The sequence below is a fragment of the Littorina saxatilis genome, linkage group LG12 (genome assembly GCF_037325665.1).
Source record: "Littorina saxatilis isolate snail1 linkage group LG12, US_GU_Lsax_2.0, whole genome shotgun sequence".
Taxonomy (NCBI): Eukaryota; Metazoa; Mollusca; class Gastropoda; order Littorinimorpha; family Littorinidae; genus Littorina; species Littorina saxatilis.
The window spans coordinates 49,525,937-49,552,344 of record NC_090256.1 but is presented as its reverse complement, the minus strand read 5'-3'; the positions used below and the strand labels follow the sequence as shown (position 1 = coordinate 49,552,344).

At 45.2% G+C, this 26,408-nt stretch overlaps 2 protein-coding genes across 3 annotated transcripts in view; one reads left to right on the top strand and one right to left on the bottom strand.

Moving 5' to 3' along the window:
• LOC138982156 (uncharacterized) overlaps positions 1-26,408 on the top strand; it is a 383,732-nt gene that overhangs the window by 339,778 nt on the left and 17,546 nt on the right. The gene's annotated exons all lie outside the window — the stretch shown is intronic.
• The window catches only part of LOC138982140 (solute carrier family 23 member 1-like), a 20,776-nt gene continuing 2,983 nt past the window's right edge, over positions 8,616-26,408 (bottom strand). The window contains exons 1-12 of one of the 2 annotated variants that reach the window (XM_070355361.1): positions 24,372-24,674; positions 23,061-23,219; positions 22,568-22,725; positions 22,136-22,236; positions 21,243-21,319; positions 19,830-20,011; positions 14,915-15,020; positions 13,845-14,001; positions 12,007-12,260; positions 11,322-11,595; positions 9,967-10,062; positions 8,616-9,112 (exon numbers count right to left, since the gene is read on the bottom strand). In XM_070355361.1, the coding sequence (XP_070211462.1) occupies positions 8,865-9,112; positions 9,967-10,062; positions 11,322-11,595; positions 12,007-12,260; positions 13,845-14,001; positions 14,915-15,020; positions 19,830-20,011; positions 21,243-21,319; positions 22,136-22,236; positions 22,568-22,725; positions 23,061-23,207 (1,800 nt within the window). In that variant the 5' untranslated portion in view covers positions 23,208-23,219; positions 24,372-24,674 and the 3' untranslated portion in view covers positions 8,616-8,864. Of the gene's footprint in view, positions 9,113-9,966; positions 10,063-11,321; positions 11,596-12,006; positions 12,261-13,844; positions 14,002-14,914; positions 15,021-19,829; positions 20,012-21,242; positions 21,320-22,135; positions 22,237-22,567; positions 22,726-23,060; positions 23,220-24,371; positions 24,675-26,408 lie in introns of those variants that run through there. The other variant, XM_070355363.1, reaches the window with a different exon arrangement.

The following is a 26,408-nucleotide window of genomic DNA, read 5'->3' as shown; positions in this document are numbered from 1 at the left end:
TTAGCTTTATCTCTGCTGCTGCTGCTTAGCCGGTATGCTGGTTAGTCGGTTCGCTGGTTAGCCGGCCCGCTGGTTAGCCGGTTCGCTGGTTAGCCGGTCCGCTGGTTAGCCGGTCTCCTGGTTAGCCGGTCTCCTGGTTAGCGTAGCTTCAACAGGTCCCGCCAAAGTCAGCCGTGCAGATGTTACAGGAACTCGAAACGAACGAATCGGATCGAACGAACGAACGAACGAAGGCTGCAAACAGAAAGCATCGGTGCACTAAACATGTCAGCTACCCCTCACCCACCACCTTAAAACATGTCATCTTTAAATATCTCATCGAGCACGTGGGCCTGCACAAAACGGACTTTTTACAACAACAAAACAGCCATTTTCCGTCCTTCTCTCCCTATCTGCAAAAACCATATACAGATTAGTATTTTAGCGTCACAGAGAGTAAATTATGCGCTAACCTGGAAAGAACAACAGAGAGTATTTCATTCCACAACACAGACTCATCAACAGCGTTAAATAATGATTTATTACCTCAAAAGCCTATGATTGTACTCTCAATGGAAGCAAAGTCCGCCTCCTCCCTGGAACAGTCTCTGTTCGTCAACAGTGACCAAAAACCTCCAGAACCCCTTGTCGAATCCTTATGCGAAAGCCATCGCCGACGAAGGAAATGTTGACGACTTGTCCTCAGCAAAACATGTGGCAGTGGAAGTTCCCCTAGAGTGCCGAATATAATATTCGGTGAAAAACCATCATACTCTAGAAACTGTGTATACGATCCTTCCCCTTCTGCCGCTGGGTGTCAAGTGCCCCGTACTCGTGTCTCTGTCAGACAACCTAGCCAAATACACGTGACTGACCTTGTCACCAAACCAGTCCAGCTATACACAATTCTGCCTCCCCAAGCAGAAAAAAGACACGAGAAACTCAATCCCTGAAAATCCCGTGTGCGCTGTCAGCGAAAAACCGTCAGCCCTATGATAGCAGAAACCCGCACGGTGAAGCTCGTGCGTTTCAAAACATCCGTGCTCGTTGAGCACTGTCAGCAAACTCTGCTGTGTCCAATATCACGCACAGGCGCTTTCTATCATAACCGACCAAGAACAGGCACTCACTGAGTGACACTTTCTTGGTCTCTGTCACCCGATCGTGACACACCTCCCCTCTTCAAGACGAAACCTCGGTTTCGCTCACAGTCATGTTCCCCTCTCCAGCCCGAGAGAGAAAGTCAGCTCCAACATTGTTGGCGCCCGGAATGACGCGTACCGTGAATTGGTACGGTTGGAGGATCAACGCCCAGCGCATAAGTCTGGCGTTTGCCAACCTTGCAACCTGAAGATATTGCAGAGGTTGATGGTCCGTCTCCAGACAGAAAGGTCGTCCGTACAGGTACGCTTCGAACTTCTGGATGCCCCAGACAATGGCGAGACACTCGCGTTCAACCGTTGCATACGCTGCCTCGGCCGAGGTCAGCTTACGGCTGGCGAAGCAAACAGGGTGCAAAAACCCCTCTGTCTCCTGAAGCAACACTGCCCCAAGTCCCTTCCCTGAAGCGTCTGTCCTCAGCACGAAGTCCTTGTTCAGGTCTGGTAGTCGGAGAATGGGCTGACTGGTGAGTCGCCTCTTCAGGGTGTTGAATGCGGAGCTGCATTCCTCAGTCCACACTACAACGGTCGGTTGTAGTTTCTTGGTAAGGTTGGTCAGTGGTAGTGCGATTTCGGCAAAGTGCGGGATGAAGCGTCTGTAGAAGCTGGCTAGGCCCAGGAAAGACCTGACTTCTTTCTTCGTGCGCGGTGGCTCCGCCTCCCGAATCTTCTGGATCTTGTCGTCCTCTGGAACGAGCAATCCCTCGCCGACAACATGACCCAGGAAAGACAATTCCCGAAATCCCAAGTAGCACTTGGACGGTTTAGCTCCCAGATTTCCGTCCTTCAACCTTCCGAACACGTCGCGCAGGGCGTCGAGATGTTCAGTCCATGTCTCTGTCGCGATCAGCACGTCGTCGATGAAACTGCTGATGTCCTCGCGCTTCAATGGTTCCAAAAGTTTCCTCATCATGCGAGTGAAGACGGCACCTGCATTCTGTAGACCAAAAGGCATGACTGTCCACTGGAACTGGCCGAATGGAGTGGTAAATGCAGTCTTTGGGCGATCTTCCTTGGCAACTGGAATTTGCCAGTATCCCTTGGTGAGGTCCAGTTTGGAAAAGTACTTGGCCTTGGCCAAGTGACTGAAGAGGTAGTCCACATCAGGCATGGGTTCCGCGTCAAACGCCGTAATCTTGTTCAGCTTCCGGTAGTCGACACAGAACCTGACGCGTCCATCCTTCTTCTTCACAAGCACAATTGGTGAACTGTAGGGAGAGTTCGCTGGCTCGATGACGCCCAACTTCGTCATGTCGGCGATTTCCTTCCTGACCACCTCCTTCTGGGCATGAGGCATGGGATACTGCTTCGTCCTCACTGGCTGTTTCTCCAGCAAGTCGAAGGTAAACTCCTCTAGATGCGTCTGAAGTGGTATGTCTGTAAGGACCCGTGCTGCATCCTTCAGGATCTCTTGCAGGTCCGCCTGCTGGTCGTCCCCAAGATCAGGTGAGATGTGCACGTCCGTGTGATCCTCACTAGCCTCCAGCGGACAAACTGGTACACGTCCTCCTCCCTGTTCTTCCGTTGTCTCGTCCATCACGACAGCAACTGCTTCTGTCACTTTGTCCTTTTCCCCGTAGGCAGTCCTCTCTATGTAGGCGCGCAGCAGGTTGGCGTGGTACAGGCGTGCTTTCCCGTTCATGACGATCCTGTAGTCGTTCTGGCCCACTTTCGCTGTCACCTCAAAAGGTCCTTGCCACTGCAGTTGTAACTTGTTGTGTTTGACAGGTAGAAGTAGCAACACCCGTTCTCCAATCTTGAAGCTGCGCGGCCGTGCCTTGCGGTCGAATCCTCGCGCGTAACGCTGTGCTGCTCTCCCCAGGTTCTCTTGAGCCAGTTTGCAGGTCTCTTCAATCCTGTTCCTGAGTTCTACGATGTAGGTCGCTGTCGTTTGCACCTCCTCGTCAGCTTCTTCGTCCGTCCAAGCCTGACGCAGGATAGCCATGGGACCGCGTACCTGTCTGCCGTACAACAACTCAAATGGGGAAAAGCCCAAGCTCTCCTGAGGAACCTCGCGGTATGCAAAAAGCAATGCTGGGATGTACCTGTCCCACGTGCGTGGTTTCTCCTGAGCTAGTTTCCTCAGCATGGTCTTCAAGGTGCCATTGAACCTCTCCACCAGTCCGTTGCACTGAGCATGGTAAGGAGTGGTGAAGTGCTGCTCCAGTGATAGCAGTCGTGCTGCCTCCGCCATCACTCCTCCCGTGAACTGCGTGCCTCTGTCGGTGAGTACCTCTGATGGAATTCCCAGCCGGGACCACATAGTAACCAGAGCCTCAGCTACCCGTGTGGCTTCAATCGATTTCAGAGGGATCGCCTCTGGGTATCGAGTAGCGTAGTCCACCATGGTCAAAATGTATCTGTTTCCGTCCTCAGACGCAGGCAAGATGGGCCCGATGATGTCCACTGCCACCCGACGAAAGGGTTCGTCGATGAGCGGCATCTTCTCTAAGGGGACCTTCCTCACCCTTCCTTTGGCAACCACCTTCTGGCACTTATCGCAGGACGCACAGAAACGTCGGACATCCGTGCAGATGCCTGGCCAGTAAAAGTGGCGCCAGACACGATCCGTGGTCTTCTTGGTGCCAAGATGACCTCCCAGAATCGAGTCGTGTGCCGTTGCCATGACACCCTCGCGAAACTCGCGAGGCACGACAACCTGTTTGAATGCACCTTCCTTGTTGCTGAACTCACGGTAGAGCAACTTCTTGTCCCTGAGGAACCTTGACCTCCCATGCTTCCCGCTCAGCTTCACCTTCCCCGACTTCGCGTGCTCCCGAGGAGTAGCTAAGGTCGGGTCAGAATCCTGAGCCTTCGCGAGAAGCGCGGGGGTCACGTTCCCCAGGGCAGCTCGTGCAGCAGGTAGGGGTTTGAGAGGTTTGTCCTCTCGCTCCGCCTGTGCCCGCGTGAGCACTGAAATGACGTCGGGAGACCGATAAACGGGAACCTCCCTGGTGACGCCGTCCACAAACTGAACCCGGTTTCCAATGAGCAGGTCGCATGGAGGATCGTCCATGACGACGGCCACAATGGTCCCCGTGAACAACGGGGTTACGACCTTGATCACTGCCGTGTTCAAGTCGTAAGCGTGAGATGCCTCGGCCATTCTCACCCTGATGCTGTCTCCTGTGTAGGCCATAGCTGGAACCAGACTCGCCCGAACCACTATCATGTCTGCCCCTGTGTCCCGCAGACCTTCGCCCTTCACTCCGTTAACGTAGACGTTGCAGTGGGGCTGGAAATGTTTCCTGGAGCACGGAACGCAGAGTTGTGGAATGGTGCATGAGCTCGTGACGTCCCTTAACTCCTCACTGCCAACAAAGTGTACGCCCTTCTGGTCAGCCTGTCTCTTGTGGCAGTCCTTCTTCACGTGGCCCCGCTTGTTACAGTAGTAACACTGGATGTCAGACCTGGAACTTGATCCCTTGTGTCCCTGATCGTCCTTCCCGTCCTTGGGTCCTGAAGAACCCGAATTTCCCGATTTTCCCGGCCGTGAGCCTGAAGATTTGCCAGAGATTGCCTGGGCGTCCTCGTGTACTCTGATCCAGTCGGCTGCCTCCTGAGTAGTCTTTGGCTGGTGCTCCTGCACGAAGGTCACCACCTCAGGTCGCAGGCTGGACATCAGTTGCTCCATGACAATGAGGTCGGCAAGGTCGTTGGCGGTCCAGTCCTTTTCGGCCATCTCCACCCAGCGCCGCAGGTAGAGGTTAAGGCGTGCCACAAACTGATGACTCAGCTCGCCGCTCAGTCTCTTGCTGTTACGCAGACGTCGTCTGTAGGCTTCAGCAGTCAGGTTGAAGCGCTGGAGTAACGCCTTCTTAAGTGCCTGATAGTCTCTCGCCTCGTCGTCATCCAGAGCGTTGTAGAGCTGCAATGCGCGTCCTTTTAAGCAGGTGCTAAGACGGCTAGCCCACGTGGCCTCTTCCCACTTCTGGTCGGATGCAATGCGCTCAAACCGGCGTAAAAAGTCGTCGAGCTCGTCCTTGTCATCGTCGAACGTCGGCAGTCTCGTACGGTCGGCAACAAACGTCGGCGCGCTAGCCTGAGTAAGCGTACCCTTCTCGGCCTGTAGCCTAGCTAGTTCTAGCTGGAGATCGCGATCCGCCTGTTCCTTCCGGTCTAGTCTGTCACGTTCGGCCTGTCGTTCTCTTTCTTGTCTTGCAAGCTCGTCTTCCTTATTCTGTCGGTCACGTTCGGCCTGTCGTTCTCTTTCTTGTCTGTCTCGTTCATCTTTCTCTTTCCGTTCTTGTCTGTCACGTTCGTCTTTCTTTTCCTGTCTGTCACGTTCGTCTTTCTCTTTCTTGTCCTGTCTGTCCCGTTCTGCCTGTCGTTCCCTTTCTTGTCTGTCAAGTTCGTCCTTCTTGTCCTGTCTGTCACGTTCTTCTTTTCTTGTCAGTCGCTCAAATTCTTCCTTCCGTTCTACTTCTAAGCGTTTTAGAACGCTTCGGGCTCTAACGCGTGCGTCTCGCTCAGTCGGTTGCTCGCTCCCAGGAGTCTCGAAAGTTATTCTCCTCGTAGGAGATCCCCCTGTAGCCATGGTTAGTTTTAGCAAAGCTTTATTACCAAAAATAAGTCTAACGCAGCTATAGCTAGAACACGCGGCGATAAAATGGATACAAAATCCAATACCCAGAAAATGCAGAAGAAAAATCCAAACGGTGTAGAACAAAACGCGTAGCCTATTTTATGGCTGCTTTTTGCGGTGAAACAAAGTGTTTCCCACAGCCGTGGCCTACTTTATCGGCTGCTTTTTGCGGTGAAACAGAGTGTCTCCCACAGCCTTGGTTAGGACAGAAGTCCTCGGACCCTTCCCCCCCAAAATTCCAACAAAGTCAAAATATGGAGAAAAATCCAAGTAAAACAAGACTATAGAAATGTAACCTGTTTCAGAATGCGAAACAACAATGTAGAGAAAACTGAGTAAAACGAATAACAAATCCGCTAACCCCGCTCAGCTCTCTGCAACGGAAAAACTCTGAACGTACAACAACAAAGATTCACAAACAAAGGAAAGGGAAGTAATCACAGTTAGCGCATACAATAACTCACAGATTACAATTTACATTTCCTGCAAGATGTGAATCGCTTAAGGTGTGGTATATGATCAAAACTATACAAAAAAGGGTAGCACCAAGCAGAAAATAAGTCGAGCACTGACGAGATTATCTGCTCTTAGTTATCCTTAATTGGTGGGTCTTTATCAGTTGGCAATTAACTGAGTAAATCCCGGCTTGGCCCCCATGTGTCACGTTTCAATATATCACTCAAGGTGATTATGAACCGGTTAATTACTACTAATTAACTAACCACACCACGATCCACTCTCGCAGGCATACAATTAAATAGAGTCAACAAAAGTATAAGTTTCAGACGCCTGTTTATGTATAAACTCTCCACCTCCCTCGAGCCTTCACTCAAAATATGTTCCTTTTACGTTCTCAACACGTAAAAACCAGTGTTCACTGACAAAATGCCAGTAGTATGTAGAAAATTATAGGAACACGCTGAACCCGTGTAAATATAGTTAAATGAGAATGTTCTGTTCGAAAAGCTCTAGTTCGTGCAGGTGTCACACACCCCACGTTGTCACTACTCCAATGAAATCATAGATACGAAAAGACAACGGTGGTCAACGGGGTGCGTACGACATGGTGCACTTAGCTTTATCTCTGCTGCTGCTGCTTAGCCGGTATGCTGGTTAGTCGGTTCGCTGGTTAGCCGGCCCGCTGGTTAGCCGGTTCGCTGGTTAGCCGGTCCGCTGGTTAGCCGGTCTCCTGGTTAGCCGGTCTCCTGGTTAGCGTAGCTTCAACAGGTTGGCAAAGTCAGCAAAACTGCGCTATACTTTTGACGATAGCGATTGGTCGCTGGAGTCATGTGATGTTTTGACGAGCTTTGGGGGAGACATTGAAACGACCTATTTGGCACATGCTTCGATAAAAGAAGGTTGTTTCTTGTCCAAGAGTTGATGGTATTCAACACGGCGTGATATTGTTTATGTCAACGTGCCTGCTCTGCGTGTCCAGGAGGGTTCTTGGAATAACGAAGAAGTGACCGCCTTTTCGCTGCAAGATATTTTTGCAAGATAAAGGTGTTACTTGACTGGGTGTTGGAGGATTTCAACGCAGAAGAACACTCAGTACAAGGGTTCTGGCTACAAATTCGCCGACGGACAATAAGCCATACACAGAAGCGGGTTCGCATATGGAGAGCTACACATTCATAGGCTGTTGAGGTAATAAATCGTTATAAAACGCTGTTGACGAGTCAATGTTTGTGGAATGAAATACTCTCTGTTGTTCTTTCCGGGATAGCGCATAATATGCTCTTTGTGACGCTAAAAGTATAATCTGCATATGTTTTTTGCAGATATGGACAGAAGGAGGGAAAATGGCTGATTTGTTGTTTTAAAAGTTCGTTGTGCAGGACCACGTGCTCAATTAAATATGTAAAGGTGACATGTTTAAAGGTGGAGGGTGAAGGGTTGCGTGGCATGTTTAGTGCACCGATGCTTTTTGTTTCAGCTGCTGTATCTGTATCCGGAACATCTGTATTCTGGAACGTCTGTATCTGGAGCTTCTGGAGCTTCTGGTGTGCTGTTGCTGTTGCTGTCGCTGGTTCTACCTACTCTACTTATTACCATTTCTGGTAATTTACGGGGAGGACCTTCAGCTGCTGAGTGAGCTCGGCGCCTGATTTCCCCTCGGTTCACTGCTTCGCTCCACGTTAAACCACCAAGTCACCTTGTGCATTCATGATTATATTTGAGTGGTGACAGCGTGGGGTGTGACACCTGCATTCCCAGCGCTTTTGGCAGAACGGCTATTTTCCCTGTCTTTACACGGGTTCAGCGTGTTATTATCATTTAATAAACTTTAACTGGCATTTTTGTCAGTTACTTTCTTTACGTCTTTTGACGTAAAACAACGTTTGAAGTGAAGTGTTGAGGGAGGTGGCGAGATCGTATATAAACAGGCGTCTGAAACTTATACTTTTGTTGATTCTATCTTTTTTGTGTGACTGCGAGAGTGGATCGTGGTGTGGATAGTCAGTTAGCAGTAATTGACCGTTCACAATCATCTTTTGTGATCTATGAAACGTGACAGTATTTAACATGCCACTCTCTTTTTTGGTGGGTATAATGTACACTTACCCTTTTTCTGATGAACAAACAACCATTTAGATGTGGGATGATGTATGCAATGTATTGCTTGTTTCATTGATTTCCTTTTAAATGCAATGTATGGCTAAGAGCATTGTGTTTGTTTTAAACTTTGTTGTGTCAGTGTAATCTGCTCTATACCGTTACAAAAAGACAAGCCAATCACCTCATGACAAGACGCCCAAACACTCAAACATACATATAACCACGTTTCTAGTTCTACTCAAACTTATCGCTCGACATATTTTCGCCAAGTAATCGGTTTGCGCCGGAACCCTTTCTGGAACACCCTTTGCATCGACAAATAAAGCAGAAGATTTGTAGTTTTTTCTAAACTGTTGGCAAGTGCTGTTTATTGATGTAACGCAGTGATTCTGCCCAATTTACAACAAACGCTTGCAATAAGCAAACCCTTTCTGGAACACCGTTTGCTTAGACAAATAAAGCGAAAGCGTTGTATTTTTTGTGTGTCTATACTGTTGGAAGGTAGTGTCCACTGATTTAACTCAGTAATTCTGTCCAATTTAAACCAGACGCTTGCAATAAGCAAACGCCTTTCATGTCATTCATGTGTCGATCATTTCCTCTCTCGTACAGCTGCTCCAGCTTTGCACCATGGTGCCATACGGAGGGAGGAAGGGCAAGAGACGAAACAGCCTGCACTTGCGCCGCAGTCCCACGAACCGTCGCCACCCATACGTTTTCTGTTCTAGCTGGGCCTGTTCCAAGATGGCGGACTCTAACGAGTCACTTGAGTCGGCCTTTGTCAGGCGTGCTGCGGTCCACTCGTGCAGACCTCGCTCTCTTATTGTACCTGGACATTTTTTTTTAAAAAGCAAATGTGTTTCAGTTATTTCAACAGACAGCAACAGATTGATTACCACTTTAACACGAAGGGACTTTCAGTATTTAAAAAAAAAACTGTTCTGATTAAAACTATTCCAGATGTAAAAAAAAAAAAAAAAAAGCAAGAAAAACACCAATTGACAATGTTTTGGAAGTATCTTCAATTGAAGATATTAGTAATAAATCGATCAGCTGTCTCCTCTGTTAAAATCAGTGTTTGGTACTAAGGTCACTTTATTTTTGAAACAAAGAACTAATATTATTACGAAAATGTGTTTCAGTAAGTTCGGCAAGCCGAGCAAGATAGCACAATAGAGTGAATGTCGTATTAACGCCAATTGAAGAAATTATCAAATAAGTCGATCGTGATCAGCAGTCTCTTCTGCTAAAATCAGTGTTGATAATCAAGGTCACTTTAAAGACACACAAAAACAACTAAATAACTGGTGAACAAGAGTCTATTTTCATATGACAAATAACAACGCTGCTAATGCTGAAACAATTTAACAAGTCAGTCTCAATGCAAACGCGTATTCTCAGAATCAAACAAACTACCCCGAAACAGCGTATGACTGTCGAAAGGGCGGGGTAAAAACTGGCATACTGATACACGTAAAACCAAACTCGTGCAAAAGACACGCGTGTACGTCGGCGTTTCAGCCAATGAACGGAGAAGAAGAAGAAGAAGAGCAACAAGAAGAACAACAACAAGAAGAAAAAGAAGAAAAAAGAAGAAGAACAAAAATATTGGCCAACATTACAACAGCAACTACAGTAGAACTTCCATGACCAAGGTCTTCTTTCTTTGGATGCAGGACTCACCAGGAACAGTGTTGTCCAGGAAGCAGCCGACGATCCCTCCAAGAATCATTGGCGTTCCTAGAGTCACCCGTAACGCCTGGTCAGCCTGGATGTCACCTGCCACACACCATGTCATTAAAGCCGAACATCCGCCTCCAGGACTGAGGGACACGAAGCAAAAGTGGGTGCCACCCAAGCGGGAGAGAACAAAACGCGGGGTCTGATTCGTTGAAATCACAACAAATCTCAATTCCAACACCGCGGCTGACTCCCACCCGGTTGGTAACTTTATCGTGCATCTCGGTCGACCCTGGAGACAAAGTCTTGCTATAGTAGAAGACCACACAGATAGATGTAGCGTTGCCAGCGATACCGGATGTACTACAGGCACCCGAAAACAGAGCTACATCTGTCGCGCCCGTTATGTTTGCCTTTAAGACTGACATTAATTGGGCGAAGTCGACTTTGCGAGATCTACTTCAAGAAGCTCGCTGCACAAAGCTTTGAGACTGAATTAAGGAGACTTTGCGAGATCTACTTCAAGAAGCTCGCTGCACAAAGCTTTGAGACTGAATTAAGGAGACTTTGCGAGATCTACTTCAAGAAGCTCGCTGCACAAAGCTTTGAGACTGAATTAAGGAGACTTTGCAAGGTCCTTGTGAAGTCAACTTCCGGCTCAGTTAAAGAGAGCCTTTTCAAACACATCGTTTGGTGTAGATAGACGGCAAACCGAAACTTCTTTCTTTAAAATCTCCGAAAACTTTGCCATCGTTTGCGGATGTGCACCACCTTTTCAACTGTGAGAGAAAGTAGGCAACATGGACTGCCATGATCTCGGGAAAATTGGCATGCAACATTCCTGTGTTATTATGGATTGGTGTTTTTTATCAGCTTTTTTTCATTTGTTATTGTTGTATGGATAGTTACAAAATGAATGTCCCCTGCAAAATTATTTATTTCTTTGTCTTTGTTTATCCCGAGGTCTCTAATAACCTAGATTCCCTGACTTGATGGTTCCATCAACTTTCTTTACTTTTACTGCTGTGTGATGGTGGAAATCACAGCTAGCTTACTCGATGTTCAAATTCATTTTTTTTTCCTCCAAAATTGAGGAGTATCTAAACTTGATGTTCCCGACAATGTGCTTTCTGACTACTTCTCTAAGATTATGGAGTAATCTAACTTTATGTGTCCATCAAAGTTTTTTCTTTGACTCCAAATGAAGGAAATCATGGTATAAATGTCCCACACTGCAGTTATTACTATACAGAACAAAACCTAGATGTAGACAACACACACACACACACACACACACACACACACACACACCTACACCAACCCCCCCCCCCAACCCCATCCCCCCTACACTCACACACCGGTATCGATGCAGTCAGGAAAGCGAGCGATCCAGTCAGGTATGGCCAGTCCCACGAAGATAGAGACCCCGATGATGATGAGATTCCGGGTGGAATGCAGATCCGTATGCTTCAAGGTGGCGATGCCCAGAGCCACCAGGATACCCAGAATGACGAGAAAGATGCCACCCAGGATGGGCTCCGGAACTGTGGAGAAGGCAGCTGCCACCTTGCCCACGAAGGACACGGCGATGAGGATGATCCCGGCTGTCACCAGTACTGACCTGCTCGCTGTCTGTTGACAAGAGAATGGATTGATTGATTGATTGATTGGTTGGTTGGTTGGTTGGTTGGTTGATTGGTTGGTTGGTTTATTGGTTGGTTGGTTGGCACTTTGAATCCAGGAGATTCACTCGATGCGAATTCAAATAAAACTGAAATTTGACTCTTGAGATGGCTCACGATCTAGTGAGCGAAAAAGTAATTTTCCAAAATGGGTGGTACGCTGCTGCGGGGTCGGATTGGTTGACATTGAGATTTGTTTCGATTTTAACCAATCAGACCGCGCAGTTTATTCCCTACCCGGGTTGGATGTTACCCAGTACCGCTTTACCTCAGTTTTCTGTTTCCTTGTTTTCTGTAATTCTATTTTTCACCTCGTTTTACAATAGTTTTAGTATATCGAACATCGCCCATAGAAACGTACTCTGCACAAACTGAGCAGCGCAATGTTGCCGCTGTAGGTGGAAGTGGCGTGGGCCGCCCCATACCCCCCGCCCAGGACGCTGCCAAGCCCCTCCATCATGATGCCACGTGACACGGCGTGCTGGGGGGGAATCGGGACATCGCACGAGCGAGCGGCAGCCAGGTAGTCGCCCACAGACTCTATGACAGACGACAGGACTGCCGCGGAGAATCCGACGAAGGCTGCTACGTTAAACGAGGGCATGCCAAACTGACCTGCAAAAACATCAACCGAGAAACACAAATTCTAGTATGCATCATTTGTTGTTGTTTTTTCCTAACCTCACCTGTAGCTAAGTGATAAGCTTCATTTGACGTTATTTAAGGTTGACTGATATATACGAGGGGCACTCATTATGTTTTGCAACCTGGGTTTTCTACAAGACTTACAGCCAATCTGTCTACTCCAGATTTTGGACGAATCCCTCCTCAGATTGTACACATTGTACCATCCTCTTAACCCAGCTGTCCATGACACCCCAACACGTTGACTAGGGTATGTCAAAATTAACGCCCTCGCGAGTGCTCGGGCATCTTTGGTGTTCTGGAACTGCTTTCCCTTCAACTGCCTCTTGGCGGAAGGTAACAAAAACCAGTCACAGGGGTCTAAGGCGTGTGAATATGATAGATAGGTGACAAACTGAGCATCATTGGCGGCTAGAAAGTCAAGAGTTACAGCTGATGTGTGCGTGCTTGGTTTTTCGTGATTGAGCAGTAGACCACGGACATCTGTTCGGGGACGTCGTGTGCAACATACCAGAAAGAAATTAGGCAAGCAGAGGCTGACATACCAGTCAGCAGTTATCGGTTGTCTGTCCTCAAGTGATATGGTGGCAACGTGGCCGGATTTTGCAAAAACATACACTATCACTTGTTATGAAGCACGTCTGTTTCTTTTGAATTGTGCTTGTGGGTTCTCATTTAGGAAGACCCACACTTCCAACTGTTGCTTCTACTTTGGGTCCTCTTGGTTTTTCCATGTTTGGTCTTCTGTTACGATGTCCCAAACGCGAGGAAATCTCCTTCCGTCAAATGTGTATAGCATATGGTTGCACCAGTCCACCCTACCCCGCTTTTACTTCACTAAGGTTATGGGGCACCCAACGGTCACACCGTTTCCTTTCGCCACAACAGCCGTGAAAACTAAAAATGAGACTTCCCGATTAAATCTTCATTCTATCTTGTATTTCAGCGTATATAATTTTTGGGACCTTCTCAATCAGGGACTCTACCCTGGAGACGTTTTCTGGGGTAACGATTGTTGCCATTCGACCACAACGGTCAACGTTTTTTAACGTCCACGCGCCAGTAATAAACTATCTGAACCACCTGAAAACAGTGGCTTTCGGTTGAGATTGATTTCCAAAACAGTATTTTAAACTGAAGAAGCAGTCTTGAAAAGAGTTTTCCTGGCAGTAGCCATAAAACATCATTGCTCGAAAATGTCTTCGCGAAAGGTCAACACTGCTTACAGGAGACCCATCACCCTTACTGGACATTTTATCGCATTGAATGAAAACGGTTGCACGGAATCAAGTAATGTTTGTTGTCATAAGTCTTCCCAAAATTGGTCTTTGATGTAATGAAAAAAACAAAGTAGTGACTTCATTACTTTGCCCAGGTTGCAAAATATAATGCGTCCCCCTCGTATGACATTTCCCATTGATCGAGACAGTCATTGTTCTTCGAGACCGCGCTAGCAAGTCGAATCCGCTCAATTAATATCAAGCAAAAGCATTGTAACCAAGGATAATATCAAGTTTAAGCGTTGTAACCAAGGATATATCAATTCCAGCGTACCAGGGTATGTAGCCAGTAGCCACGGGGTAGCATTGACAATGCCCGCTTTGGCGTCGGTTCTGGCCTTGTAGCCCAGGCTTGCAGGATCGTCTGTAAACACTCCACAGGTCGTGAGAATTGCCGCCACTGTCCACGTTAGACCGATGGACAACAGCACCTGCTCAACATCATCATCTTAATTAGTTAACACTGAAGAGAAGTCAGAGTGGAGTATCACACACACACACACACACACACACACACACACACACACACACACACACACACACACACACACTCACTCGCATACACACACACGCACACTTCTACCTTCTAATGACAATTAGCCTTTTTATAAACATTGCAGAAAAGTCAATATTCTTCTCCCTTCTGGTGAAAAATAGAACCTTGATTGATTTACAATCCAAAGAACTCAGTATTCTAGTGCTTGATGGTGAATATTTCTGAACGTTACAAAAACGAAAAAGGAGTCAATTGAAATTTAGAATGCTGCGATCTAAAAGTAAAAGAACTGAAATATCAAACGTATAGTTAAACGAAGACTAAAATAAACGATTGTTTGAACGTTGAACATTACACAGGACCTGGCCAGAGTACGTTCTTTCACGGACATTGTGGCAGAAACACACATAGATAGACACACATTCAGAGACATACACAATCACACACACACTCACACATACGCGCGCACGCACGCACACACGGACACAAAGACAGACACACAGACAGACACACACACACACTTACGCACATCATGCCAAAACACACAAACGCACACACACACACACACACACACACACACACACACACTCTCACAAACACACACACACACACACACACACACACACACACTCATACGCACACACACACACACACACACACACACACACACACACACACACACACACACACATACACACACACAAAGCAAAGCAAAGCAAAGCAACGCATATATACACTACTTCTTTTTTCAAAACTGACCACCACCTCAAAACAAAAAGATGACTACGGAAGTAATAGTAAGCAAAGTCAAATAACACAAAAGTTTGAGAAAGTGGGAAAAAACTCACCGGTAAAACCTGAAATATGGGGAGTCGGGTTTTCCTTTTACCACATCCAATAGGAATCATAATCCGTTGGAGGTACAATGAAAACAACAACACCAGCAAAGCGCTTCTGAAACACAGAGTAAACTGTCATCAGATAGGAGAGTTGTTTTGTGTATAAATAGTTACGAAGACGAAGACCGTTCCCTCTTTACGCACTCACGGCAAAGCTATTAGGGGCATGTGAGACGGGAAAACCCGGCTTTGCATAAAGTAAGAGAATAAAATAAAAAATAAAAAATAAAATAAATAAAAAATACTAAACATACAAAGGGTGGTGATGGGGAGGGGGTGGGTGGGTGGGGGGGGGGGGGGGTATATGCAGACAGCGGCTAGAGGCAAGGGACCTGGCTGGGTCGTCTTGGGTCAGTGTTGTAAATTGTAGCTTCGGGTTGGCCGATGAGACTGTTTGGTAGTTTGGTATTCTTTCTACCTTGAAGGCGTGTAATTCGTGTTGTCAAAGGCCTGAGACTGTCGCTGTGATCCTGGGATATTTATCGTGCGCATACGTGCACACAGGGGTTGGTCGGACACCGAGGAGAGTTTGCACAAATGTGACTCTGGGAAACAAAAATAGTTATGAAGTAAAATAATATTAACAGCTATTGTGTTTTCAGCGTAGCAATAGGGTCCGATATTTAGACGAGACAAGTATAATGCCGATGAGTCGAAGACGAGTCGCATTATACTTGTTCGAGTCTAAATATCGGACCCTATTGCTACGCTGAAAATACAATAGCGATTATATAGCTGTTCTGACCTTGATTTGTAGTTCTAAACTTACAAAATGACAGTTTTTGCGTCGATGCGTTGATCTCAGGTTTTTAATAGCAGACGCCGTTTCTTATGCGCATTAGTTTTGCGCAGGCGCCACACTGACTTTAGAAAAAAAACTCGATTTGACAACACAGCTGTTAAACAGCTTTTTATTAGTTCATTCGTATACAACAAAAAGAAGTTTGAGTTTTTTTAATTTTGAACAAGACTACTTATGAAGAAGACCAAAACACAACATCAACGGAAAACTAGAAACAACTGAAGAACTAGGATGCAACAAGGGGAGGAGAAGAGAACAGCTAATCCGTACAACGCGAACAGACGGCAGCGAAGTTTTCAGTTTGGTGAATGGCATTTATACTTGTCTCGTCATGAAGCGAATTTTTCAACCTCAGTTATTAACGACTACATGAATGTTAGTGCCATGGGTTGAACATCAATACTTCAGAGGGGAATTGGGGTATTTAGTGTGGAGTTACGAGATAAGAAAAGCCGAATGCGAAAGTTTGTGTCAATCGGCAACTTAGCTCACACAGGCACACAAAAACGGCTGTTCCGTTTTACTTCCCTGTTTGTACTACATCTTTCGACTTTGGGCATTTTGTGGTGTTTAGGGACATCAGGAAGTTAGCAGAAAAGGGTATGCTATCGACATTTGTAAAGCTGAAAAACATTCCCGAGAAGAATTTCAAGTTGTCAGTGTGTGCTGTTGTCGATTGAAACATCGTGTGGTACAGATGGGTAAACCGGAACCATGCGTCTTTGTTATTGTCAATATGCTTTTGGATATTGGCAAAAATGTCCGACTTCCGTAGCATTATGCTTTGATGATCGGAAGAGACCATCCAATCACAGCCCCCGAATTCCCCCACGTGTCCATCAGAATAGCTATATTTATTCATATTTACACAACCACTCCCACTCACACATACACACACACACACACACACACACATACACACTCACTCACACACACACACACACACACACACACACACACGCATACACCTCCCCCCACACACACACGCACACACACACACATACACATACGCATACACCTCCCCCCACACACACACGCACACACACACACACACACGCACACACACACACGCACACACACACACACACACGCACACACACTCCCCCACTCCCCACCACCACCCTTAACCCCCACCCCATCCCACCACAAGAAAAATGTTCATTCAAAATGAACAGCGTCGATGCAATGTCCACCAAAGATTTATTTTGGGAAGTGTTAAAGGTTAGGGTCAAAAGTTAATGAATTGCATGTTGTGCTGGATATATAAATTGTTTATTTCAGTCAATGCTTGATTCATAAGTACATTTTTCAGCATGGTGCATCTACAGGAGGGTGCTCCAACAATGATGCATAGTGCCAACATTTAGCGCAAACTTTTCACAACAGTGCATTATTACCACAAAGCGCATACAGCGATTATATAGTAGCAAGTTGCACTAAACATTTGAACAAAATGCATTTTGTTCAAATGTTAACAGCACAGCACCAAGTTTTGCATAAGTGCACAACAGCACTGACCATTTCACAAAAGTGCATTACAGCTGTGACAATTTTACAAAAGTGCATTGACCATTTCAGGCAGATGGCTAACATGCAGATTTCGCTTTTGTCTGTCTTTCTTTGAAAAGTAGGCATGTTCAAGATCGATGAAGTCATGAGCAATTGGGTTAGATGACAGAAAAGATTCAAAAACGTCAGATTCAGTTAGATGACAGAAAAGATTCAAAAACGTCAGATTCAGTGTTTTGGGCACTGTTGAACAGGAACATTCTCTCCTGTTCAACAAATGTGGGTTCAATTCAAAAGCAACATTGTCACAGATAGGCTAGTGTTACATTTCTGTAAAGTTTCAAAAACATCTTCCATGTTTTGGTTACTGTTGAACAGAGGCATATTTTCCTGTTCAAAAAAGTCTGACACAAATTGTCGTAGTTGTGGGTTAAGGTTCGATCTATACTGTCCTTCAAACGAGTCGTAGAACCGTCATTGTCACAGATAGTGTTACATTTCTGTTTTACATTCAAATGAGTCGTAGAAGTAGTAGTACATTTGCGTTTGGTTGTTTTTATATTTAGTCAAGTTTTGACTAAATATTTTAACATCGAGGGGGAATCGAAACGAGGGTCGTGGTGTATGTGCGTGTGTCTGTGTGTCTGTGTGTCTGTGTGTGTGTGTAGAGCGATTCAGACTAAACTACTGGACCGATCTTTATGAAATTTGACATGAGAGTTCCTGGGTATGAAATCCCCGAATGTTTTTTTCATTTTTTTGATAAATGTCTTTGATGACGTCATATCCGGCTTTTCGTGAAAGTTGAGGCGGCACTGTCACGCCCTCATTTTTCAACCAAATTGGTTGAAATTTTGGTCAAGTAATCTTCGACGAAGCCCGGGGTTCGGTATTGCATTTCAGCTTGGTGGCTTAAAAATTAATTAATGACTTTGGTCATTAAAAATCTGAAAATTGTAAAAAAAAATAAAAATTTATAAAACGATCCAAATTTACGTTTATCTTATTCTCCATCATTTGCTGATTCCAAAAACATATAAATATGTTATATTCGGATTAAAAACAAACTCTGAAAATTAAATATATAAAAATTATTATCAAAATTAAATTGTCCAAATCAATTTAAAAACACTTTCATCTTATTCCTTGTCGGTTCCTGATTCCAAAAACATATAGATATGATATGTTTGGATTAAAAACACGCTCAGAAAGTTAAAACAAAGAGAGGTACAGAAAAGCGTGCTATCCTTCTTAGCGCAACTACTACCCCGCTACGAGTATACGGTCTTGCTGAAAAATGGCGTTGCGTTCAGTTTCATTCTGTGAGTTCGACAGCTACTTGACTAAATATTGTATTTTCGCTTTACGCGACTTGTTTCTTTTAGATTCCTGTCATTCATACTAGCAGTATTGATTGAGGTACATAAATCTGTTGATGTACAGGGATGACTTGTTTGTAATGAATCCTTGTTTCCTCCACATTGAGTTTGCATTGCAGTTGGACAGAAATGAACAGGTGTTAATTGATAAACACATTGATAATGGCTTTTGAGAAAATCAATCAATTCTGCAAAGGAATTAACTTGATGACATCAAAACTGCAGCGCCATTTGAAGAATGGTTACCATTTCTGTTTCTTTGATGGGAATCAAACAAATAAAAACATTGACTATCCAAGTTACCATGAATGGCAATAGTTAACTCCTGAAAAGTAGCAAGGATATAATTTGAGACGATAAACGCCTGATGCAATCCCTCCTCAAGGTCAGTCAACTCAAAACCTTCATCATTCGCAACATCAGTAGGCAACACAGCGGGATTCGTATGTCCAGAAATCATGTCGAAAAAATATTACATTTCAAAAGCATGTCCAACCACAGTTGTTGGCAAGTGTTCGTGTCCGAAGTAGCCTTCAGTGTGTGTTTATGTATTCATGTGACAGAGAACGTGACCTCATTGTTCAATCCTCTCTCTCTCTTCTTTCTCATTCGAACGCACACACGCAAGAACGTAGCCTACGCACGCATGCACGCGCACGCACACACACACACACACACCCCGCTGACGCACACGGCAAACCACGCACACACACACTGACTGTCGGCAAGCATCTCTTTTTGTTTTCTTTACCTTTGTTTATTGTGTTTTCGATATTTGTGTTTATTTTTTGCTTGACTTATCTGTTTTATTTTAATGTTTGCTATCCACATCGTGTGATAAATGTTTCTTCTCAGTCTCCGAGTCAGTTTAGTTTCTGCACGCCGCTTTGGTACTCCTTGTTTTTCTTTCTGGTGTTTTGTGCGCGACTGATTTGCGGATTTATTTTTATTCCTTTCATATGCAGTTGAAGTGTTGTGGGTGTTATTGTCTGTATATGCTATGTTGCGTCTGTGTATGCCTACAAGAATTTTGGGTGTAATGTGCCTGTGGTCTGCTCGCAGTCGAGCACAGAAAACATGGCGGCGCCCTGCAGGCAAATTCGTGGAAAGTCTTCCCGACCGCAGATACCAGCGTCGTCCGCGACGCTGGAATAACACACACATAAAAACTCACGCCGCGGCCATAGGTGGACAGGGTCTGGAGTAGTCCACAGGGATCCTGTAGAGGGAGAGTCCGATCAGCGTGATGATAGGAGCCACAGTGATGGGACCGGCGAAACGCATCAGAGGTCCCACCAGTCCCAGCCCACCAATCACCACTTCTATGGCCGATGCAGCCATAAGACTGCCGGACATCTGACAACACAGATAGTTAGAATTAACGCATTAGCTAGAAGGTTGCCAGACATGATGAGGAAATGGGTACCTGACGCTATACAGGGACGGGAAAGGCAAAGGCAGCGAGGGAGAGGAGTGGGCACCGCCCTCCTAAAACTGGCTCGAGTGTAGTTGAGATCTCTCACATCTCGCTCCCCTACGGCCAACTTTGGTTATGGGACTACCTGTTTGCCACATACGAAGCTACCATGCCCGTACTAGCTTATGACGTCGAGGCGTATACGAAGGGAGAGAGGGCACATGGCTTCTTAAACTGTGAGTTCCTGCGTATAAAACCCATTAGAAGCCGGGGAAAAAACGTAACAGAACTTGTATGACGCACTAAACATGAAAAGAGTATGCTTGTTGCTTCCAGAAAATACCCCATTATTTGTAGCCCATGACGGGATCATCACGCGGGCAGGAGGCGCGGTAAACCCCTTGGCCCCCGGGTGGGACCCTCTGGGAAACAATCCCCCCCACCCCCACCCATACCCCTGGGCTCCCAGGGCAGGACGCACGGGCCAGTAGCTAAGGGCGGGGCAACCCTTACAAAAACCAAAAGGGCTGAAGTCGTAGGTACAGTGGAACCCCCTTTTAACGCCCTCCAAACATCTGAGAAAATCAGGTCTTAAAAAGGAGGGAGTCTTAAAATGGAGGTAAATTTACAGAGGTTATGAACAAAAAATCTGAAAAGAAAAAAAAGTTTTTAAAAGGGATGGAGTCTGAAATTGAAGGGTCTTAAAAGGGGGGGGGGGCGGTGTAAAGAGCCTACATGGCGCTTCTGAACAGGTCGCTGTGCCACGCATCATCATTCTGCTGTCATGACAATTGGAGACGTGACCAGAAACAGCAATAGTGACAGACTAATGGGTTTAAGTACAGGTGTCCGTTCGGAATCTCAAAACATAATTGCACGAATAGTTTAGCCCTATACTCCCTAGATTGTAGGTGAGACAAACGTCTGCGAAAGAATGATCGCGTGACGTCCGTATTGTGTACGGGGTTTAAAAAACAGTTTAAAAAATGTCTGGACAACGTTGAAACTAATGTGGGAGTGGGCGTTTACAAGGTACTGTCCCGGCCCTATACACAGTTTTTGACCCAAAGTAGGGGGTGGGGGTTTGCTCCATACTGGGTGCTTACAAAGTTACAAGGTACTTTACGGTACATTCAAATAAAAGACAGTATAGTGATATCCCTTACTAACCTGCTGCAGTTTTTCAGTTGCTGTCAGCTTTTCAAGACCAGCAATATTCGTCATGTTGGCGTTTGATATGAGAGTATCTGAAAAAGAAATAATAGACAATCTTCGCTAAATAAAGAAAGAGAACCACGCACAGGAACTTGCAACAAGTTACAGCACAGGAGCTTGTCTCAGAGTGCCTCGTGGATACTAACCTCTCGGCGAATGCTTCAGCAATGTTTCAACACAAAATGTTCACAGCACATTTTATGCATTTACCTGAAATGAAATACAGCGTTGTTATCAATCGGTCGCGATATAACCTTCGTGGTTGAAAACGACGTTAAACACCAAATAAAGAAAGAAAGAAAGTTGTTATCAATTACGCGAATTGTTTAAAGTTTCAAACAGTAAAAAAAACATCTTTAAAAAAAAGTTCTAATGCATGTTTAGTATTGCTGCTTCTGTCAAGAAGAAGATCTAGCTGTGTGTTTCGAACTGTTCATGCGAAGAAATTCTGAATAAAATTTTGTTTGAACCAAGAAGAAGATCGTGCGTTTCTGTAATTTTCTTTGGGTAACCATGCCATTGTTGCGTCCTACAGGGGGCGTCTATGGAATATTATAATTTAACGCTAGCCCTCTCCCTCCCCCTTCTCCTTCCCCAAACACAGACACACACACTGCCTGCCAAAAACGGAGAAAAACTACCAGAATTGCGGGGAGGGGGGGGACAGAATAATTGGTGTCGTAGACAAAGTAACGCGGACACACACACCCTGCCCGCGGGAGGGGCAATACACACAAAAGTTTAGTCGTACAACAACAATGAGTGCAAGTGGGAGTTTTAGCACACGAAAGGAGCTGAAGAAGGAGGAGAAGCATGGTTTTGATTGTTCACACTTTAATTTCTTTTACCTGTGTCGTCTGAACCGCTACTGCAGCTCCATGAGGGATCAGTTCCAAGGGCGATAAGCGGAGTTATAAACGTGAATGATGGCCCTTGAAAGACCGGCAGCCTGCAAATCAAATTACACGGTTGTAATATTTGTGCGCACACACACACACGCACACACACACACACGAACGCACACGCACGCACATACACGCACGCACACACACACACACGGCTGACACACACTGAGACACACACACAGACACACACATCCCACACACACACATCCCACACACACACACACGCACATCAATACACACACACACACACACACACACACACCCAGCGCGCACGCCCACACACACACACACACACACACATACACACGAACACACGTCCTCACGTCCTAACACAAACTTATTCGCGAATTCCTCAAGACAATCATCGTGACTAACCTGGAACCCAAAATAGACTGTAGTATGGTGTTGAGACCGCTCATGCAAAGCGCTGTGCTGAACAGTTTTGATCGCAGGGGATCGTCAGTCTTCGCACAGAGGACGTCCCCGATGATTGAGGTCAATGTCAAGGTCGACGCGAAGGCTATCATCAGATGCTGTGCATATATAATTAGACATCTTAATGAATGATCACATCTATTGTCAGATGCTGTGCATTCATAATTAGACATCACAATGAATGACCACACCTATCGTCAGACGCTGTGTATGCAAAACTTGACATCATCATTATCATTGCAGCCTTCGGTGTCATAAATAACCACACCCATTATCAAATGCTGCGCATATATAATTAGTCATCATTATTATTATGTCAGGCGTCCGTATCAAGAATAATCACATGGCATATTTCTGTGGGTTATAGAAACACGAGTGTACGTGGGAGTACGAGTGTCAGCCCATGAACGCAAGAAAAGAAAAAGAAAGTTACCTGTAAAGATATGAAGAGCGTGATGTGGAAGGGTGGGGATTCGTCAATGCGGTACTGAAGGGCAGACGTCCCATCGTCTTCACTGGACACGATGTCATCCATCTCTCGGTCCTCCTGAAGACACTTCTCCTTCGTCACCTGCGCCATTGGAACCGCCTCCTGGTCAACATATGAAAATATACATAAACGGTTTGTGTTGTAATCTGTCCCGTTGGACAAATCGATTAACATCTCTTCTTCTGCGTTCATGGGCTGAAACTCCCACGACTTTTACGTGTATGATTGTTTTACACCGCCATTCAGGCAACAATACGCCGCTCTCGGGGGAAGCATGCTGGGAATGTTCGTGTTTCTATAACCCACCGAACTCTGACATGGATTACATGATCTTTGCCGTGCGCACTTGGTCTTGTGCCAGCGTTAACACACGAAGGGGGATAAGGCACTAGCAGGTCTGTACAAAAGTTGACCTGGGAGATCGGAAAAATCTCCAACCTTAACCCACCAGGTACGGCCGGGATTCGGACCCACGACCTTCCGCTTGGGAGGCCGATGTCTTATCCACTAGGCCACTGCGCCCGTCAATGTTAACGTGAGCTATTTGTGTTGTAATCTGTGTTGTCGGACAAATACCGTAATACCTTGTAAGCCCCACAAAACGCAAAGTTTTAATACCCCATTGCCACATGGGGGCAGAGAGCAAGCAGCTCTCTCTTTGAATAATTCCAACATGAATAAAACAAAATAGTTACTTAGCTTCAATACAAATGAAATTTGCGATATATATAAAGCCTGAGGGGTACACACAATCTTGGATAAGCTAGATTGAATCAATAAACTTAAGTCCGTCCGGCACACAATTCATAATACAGAAGGCTGAATCCTATCTCGCCACGTGCTCTCCAGGGAGTTATTTTCATATTGTTATTAAAAAGACATGCACTTCAGCACACTGATGCATGCACACGCTAAAAGAGTTGGAAATGCATCCATGTTCCTCCCGTTATCTATTGTTGTGGACGAGCATAATTATGGCTCAAAACGTGTGCATATATACAACAAAACAATCGTGATGTCAACAGTCGATGTTACGTAATGAAAAAGTCTGTCAAGCATTACTGAATGGCAATGAACATCTGCCACTTAACTACCAAAAACATAAAATGAAATAAATCGCTCGCGCATATTTACAACACTAGAATGTTCAACAGGTAATGTTGTCTAACAAAGAGTAAGCTAAGCATTACGAAAAGGCAACCGGATACATATTCACATAAATACCCCATTTAAGTAACATAAAAACCTTGTTACCTTTTCCTAGAGTATCAAATCAATACAGTAGACACTTGTCGTCCTTAAAGCATACGCGCAGTGTTGTTAAGTGTAGTGCAAAACGTTTACTCCAGGAGCACACACGTCAAAGTTCAGTACAAACTGTTTGCTCTTAAAGCACATGCGACAAAGTGGATAACACATATTCCTTAACCCTCCAGAAGAACATACGTCAAAGAAGATTACCAAATATTCACTCTATATAGAAGCACAACCGTCAAAGTACGGTGTAAAATGTTCACCCTAAAAGCATACTGTGTACACGTTTACATGTTGTGCATAACTTCAAAAACATACGCTCAAAGCAACATGAATACAAGACACTGTGTCAACAAGATAAGAACATCTTTGTTTGCACAATTCCTGATAGGTTCAAGCATTACAATATGACGGTGTACAATGGATTGGCATAATCTTACGAGGGAGAACAACGAAGAACTGAAATCGAATTGTACCGCAATCGTTCAGTTTTTTTGTGTGTTATCATCCCAGGTGCATTTATGTAGGGAGTAAATAAGTAGAGGTTACATGCCGAGTCTCAGTGATTATCAAAAATAATGGTCGAAGTTAGCGGATCATGAAAAATGCGAGCTTTAGCGAGCTTTTTCATGACCGCGAACTGAGACCATTATTTTTGATAATCACTGAGACGAGGTGTGTAACCTCTTTATTCCTCCTTTCTTCAGTTATTCAAAGAAAAGAGGAGTTTTTTTGCGAAAGTTTGATCGAATCCTATTCTCTCAACCAGTCAACCTGCGCAGGCGATCGATTAATGCGCGGTTGTATAGTTCCGTGCAAATCATTCCATTCTGTTAACACTTCTTGTCAGTTTTCCTATTTTAGGCTAAAATCAAGTACACAGATATGCTGTTATTCTGCTGTGGCGGCAAAGGCAGATATTGTGTGTTCTGTATATGTTTTGGTATCGCTTAGGGTAATGTTTTTTCGTCAAATGGGACTAGCAGACGAACTTTTGCACCCGTGTTCCAACGTTAAAAACTGTATGAAGTTCAGTTTTCCGGGGAAAATAGTGTATGAAACCCCTTTATGTTGTTTAAATTGATGAGATGTGTGCATTTGGTTGCGTGTGATCTGTTTATTAAATGAAATATTGTTGAAAACTGACCGTCGGATTGCAGTCTGTTGTCGAAGGAACTGAGTGAAAAGAAGGGGAACTACTCTTGTCGCTAGACAAAGTATGAGTTACTTGCCTTGGGAATTTGCTTGTGATGAACGGCTTCAGCACGGCAGATGAGATTCAGAAAACAACCGAACTCATGGATTTTATATGGAGATTCATGTGTTCAGGCCTGTAGTTGTTAATTTAAATGCGGTATGTTTGTATTGTTTGCTCCAGAGATGTATACTTCGTACATTAGAGCGTTCTGAACTTTTCAGTCGCAAAAAGTAGTACCGAAACAGAACAACCTCTCAACCCATTGCACTATCGAGGATTCAGGCTGTTGCTGGGTCGTTATTTGTTTGGTTGCTGGGTCATTATCGAAAAATAACTACCCCTACAAGTTTACAGAGGTAAAGAAGCAGAGGGGGGAATAATGCACAATAATAATGATAACTCGCTGGTCTCATCGGGTAAAGAAAAGATAAATACAGAGAAACAGGTTAAAACAGATTGTTTATCTATCTGTTGGAACGAGTTTAAAAAAAAACCAACCTCAGAACACTCTGTGGCAAGCGCACTTGAACAGAAAGAGAAACAACATAAACTAACAACTGTTCATCCTACATACGTGAAAGAAACCAATGCACCATCCATGTTATAACTATGTGATAGGGTGGAGTGGAAGGGGGAAAATAGGCCAGGAAGCATAAATGAGACGCCAAGACAGAGGTTGCGATAACGTGACTTTTAATTAACGTACACCAGAAAGCAGACACCAGAAAGCAGACACCAGAAAGCAGTGTAGTTCCTTCCTCAATATACAGCCGCACACAACTCGTCCGAACTTGAATTACGATCCCGGTCGAAAGTCACTTCGCTGATATAAACCCAGC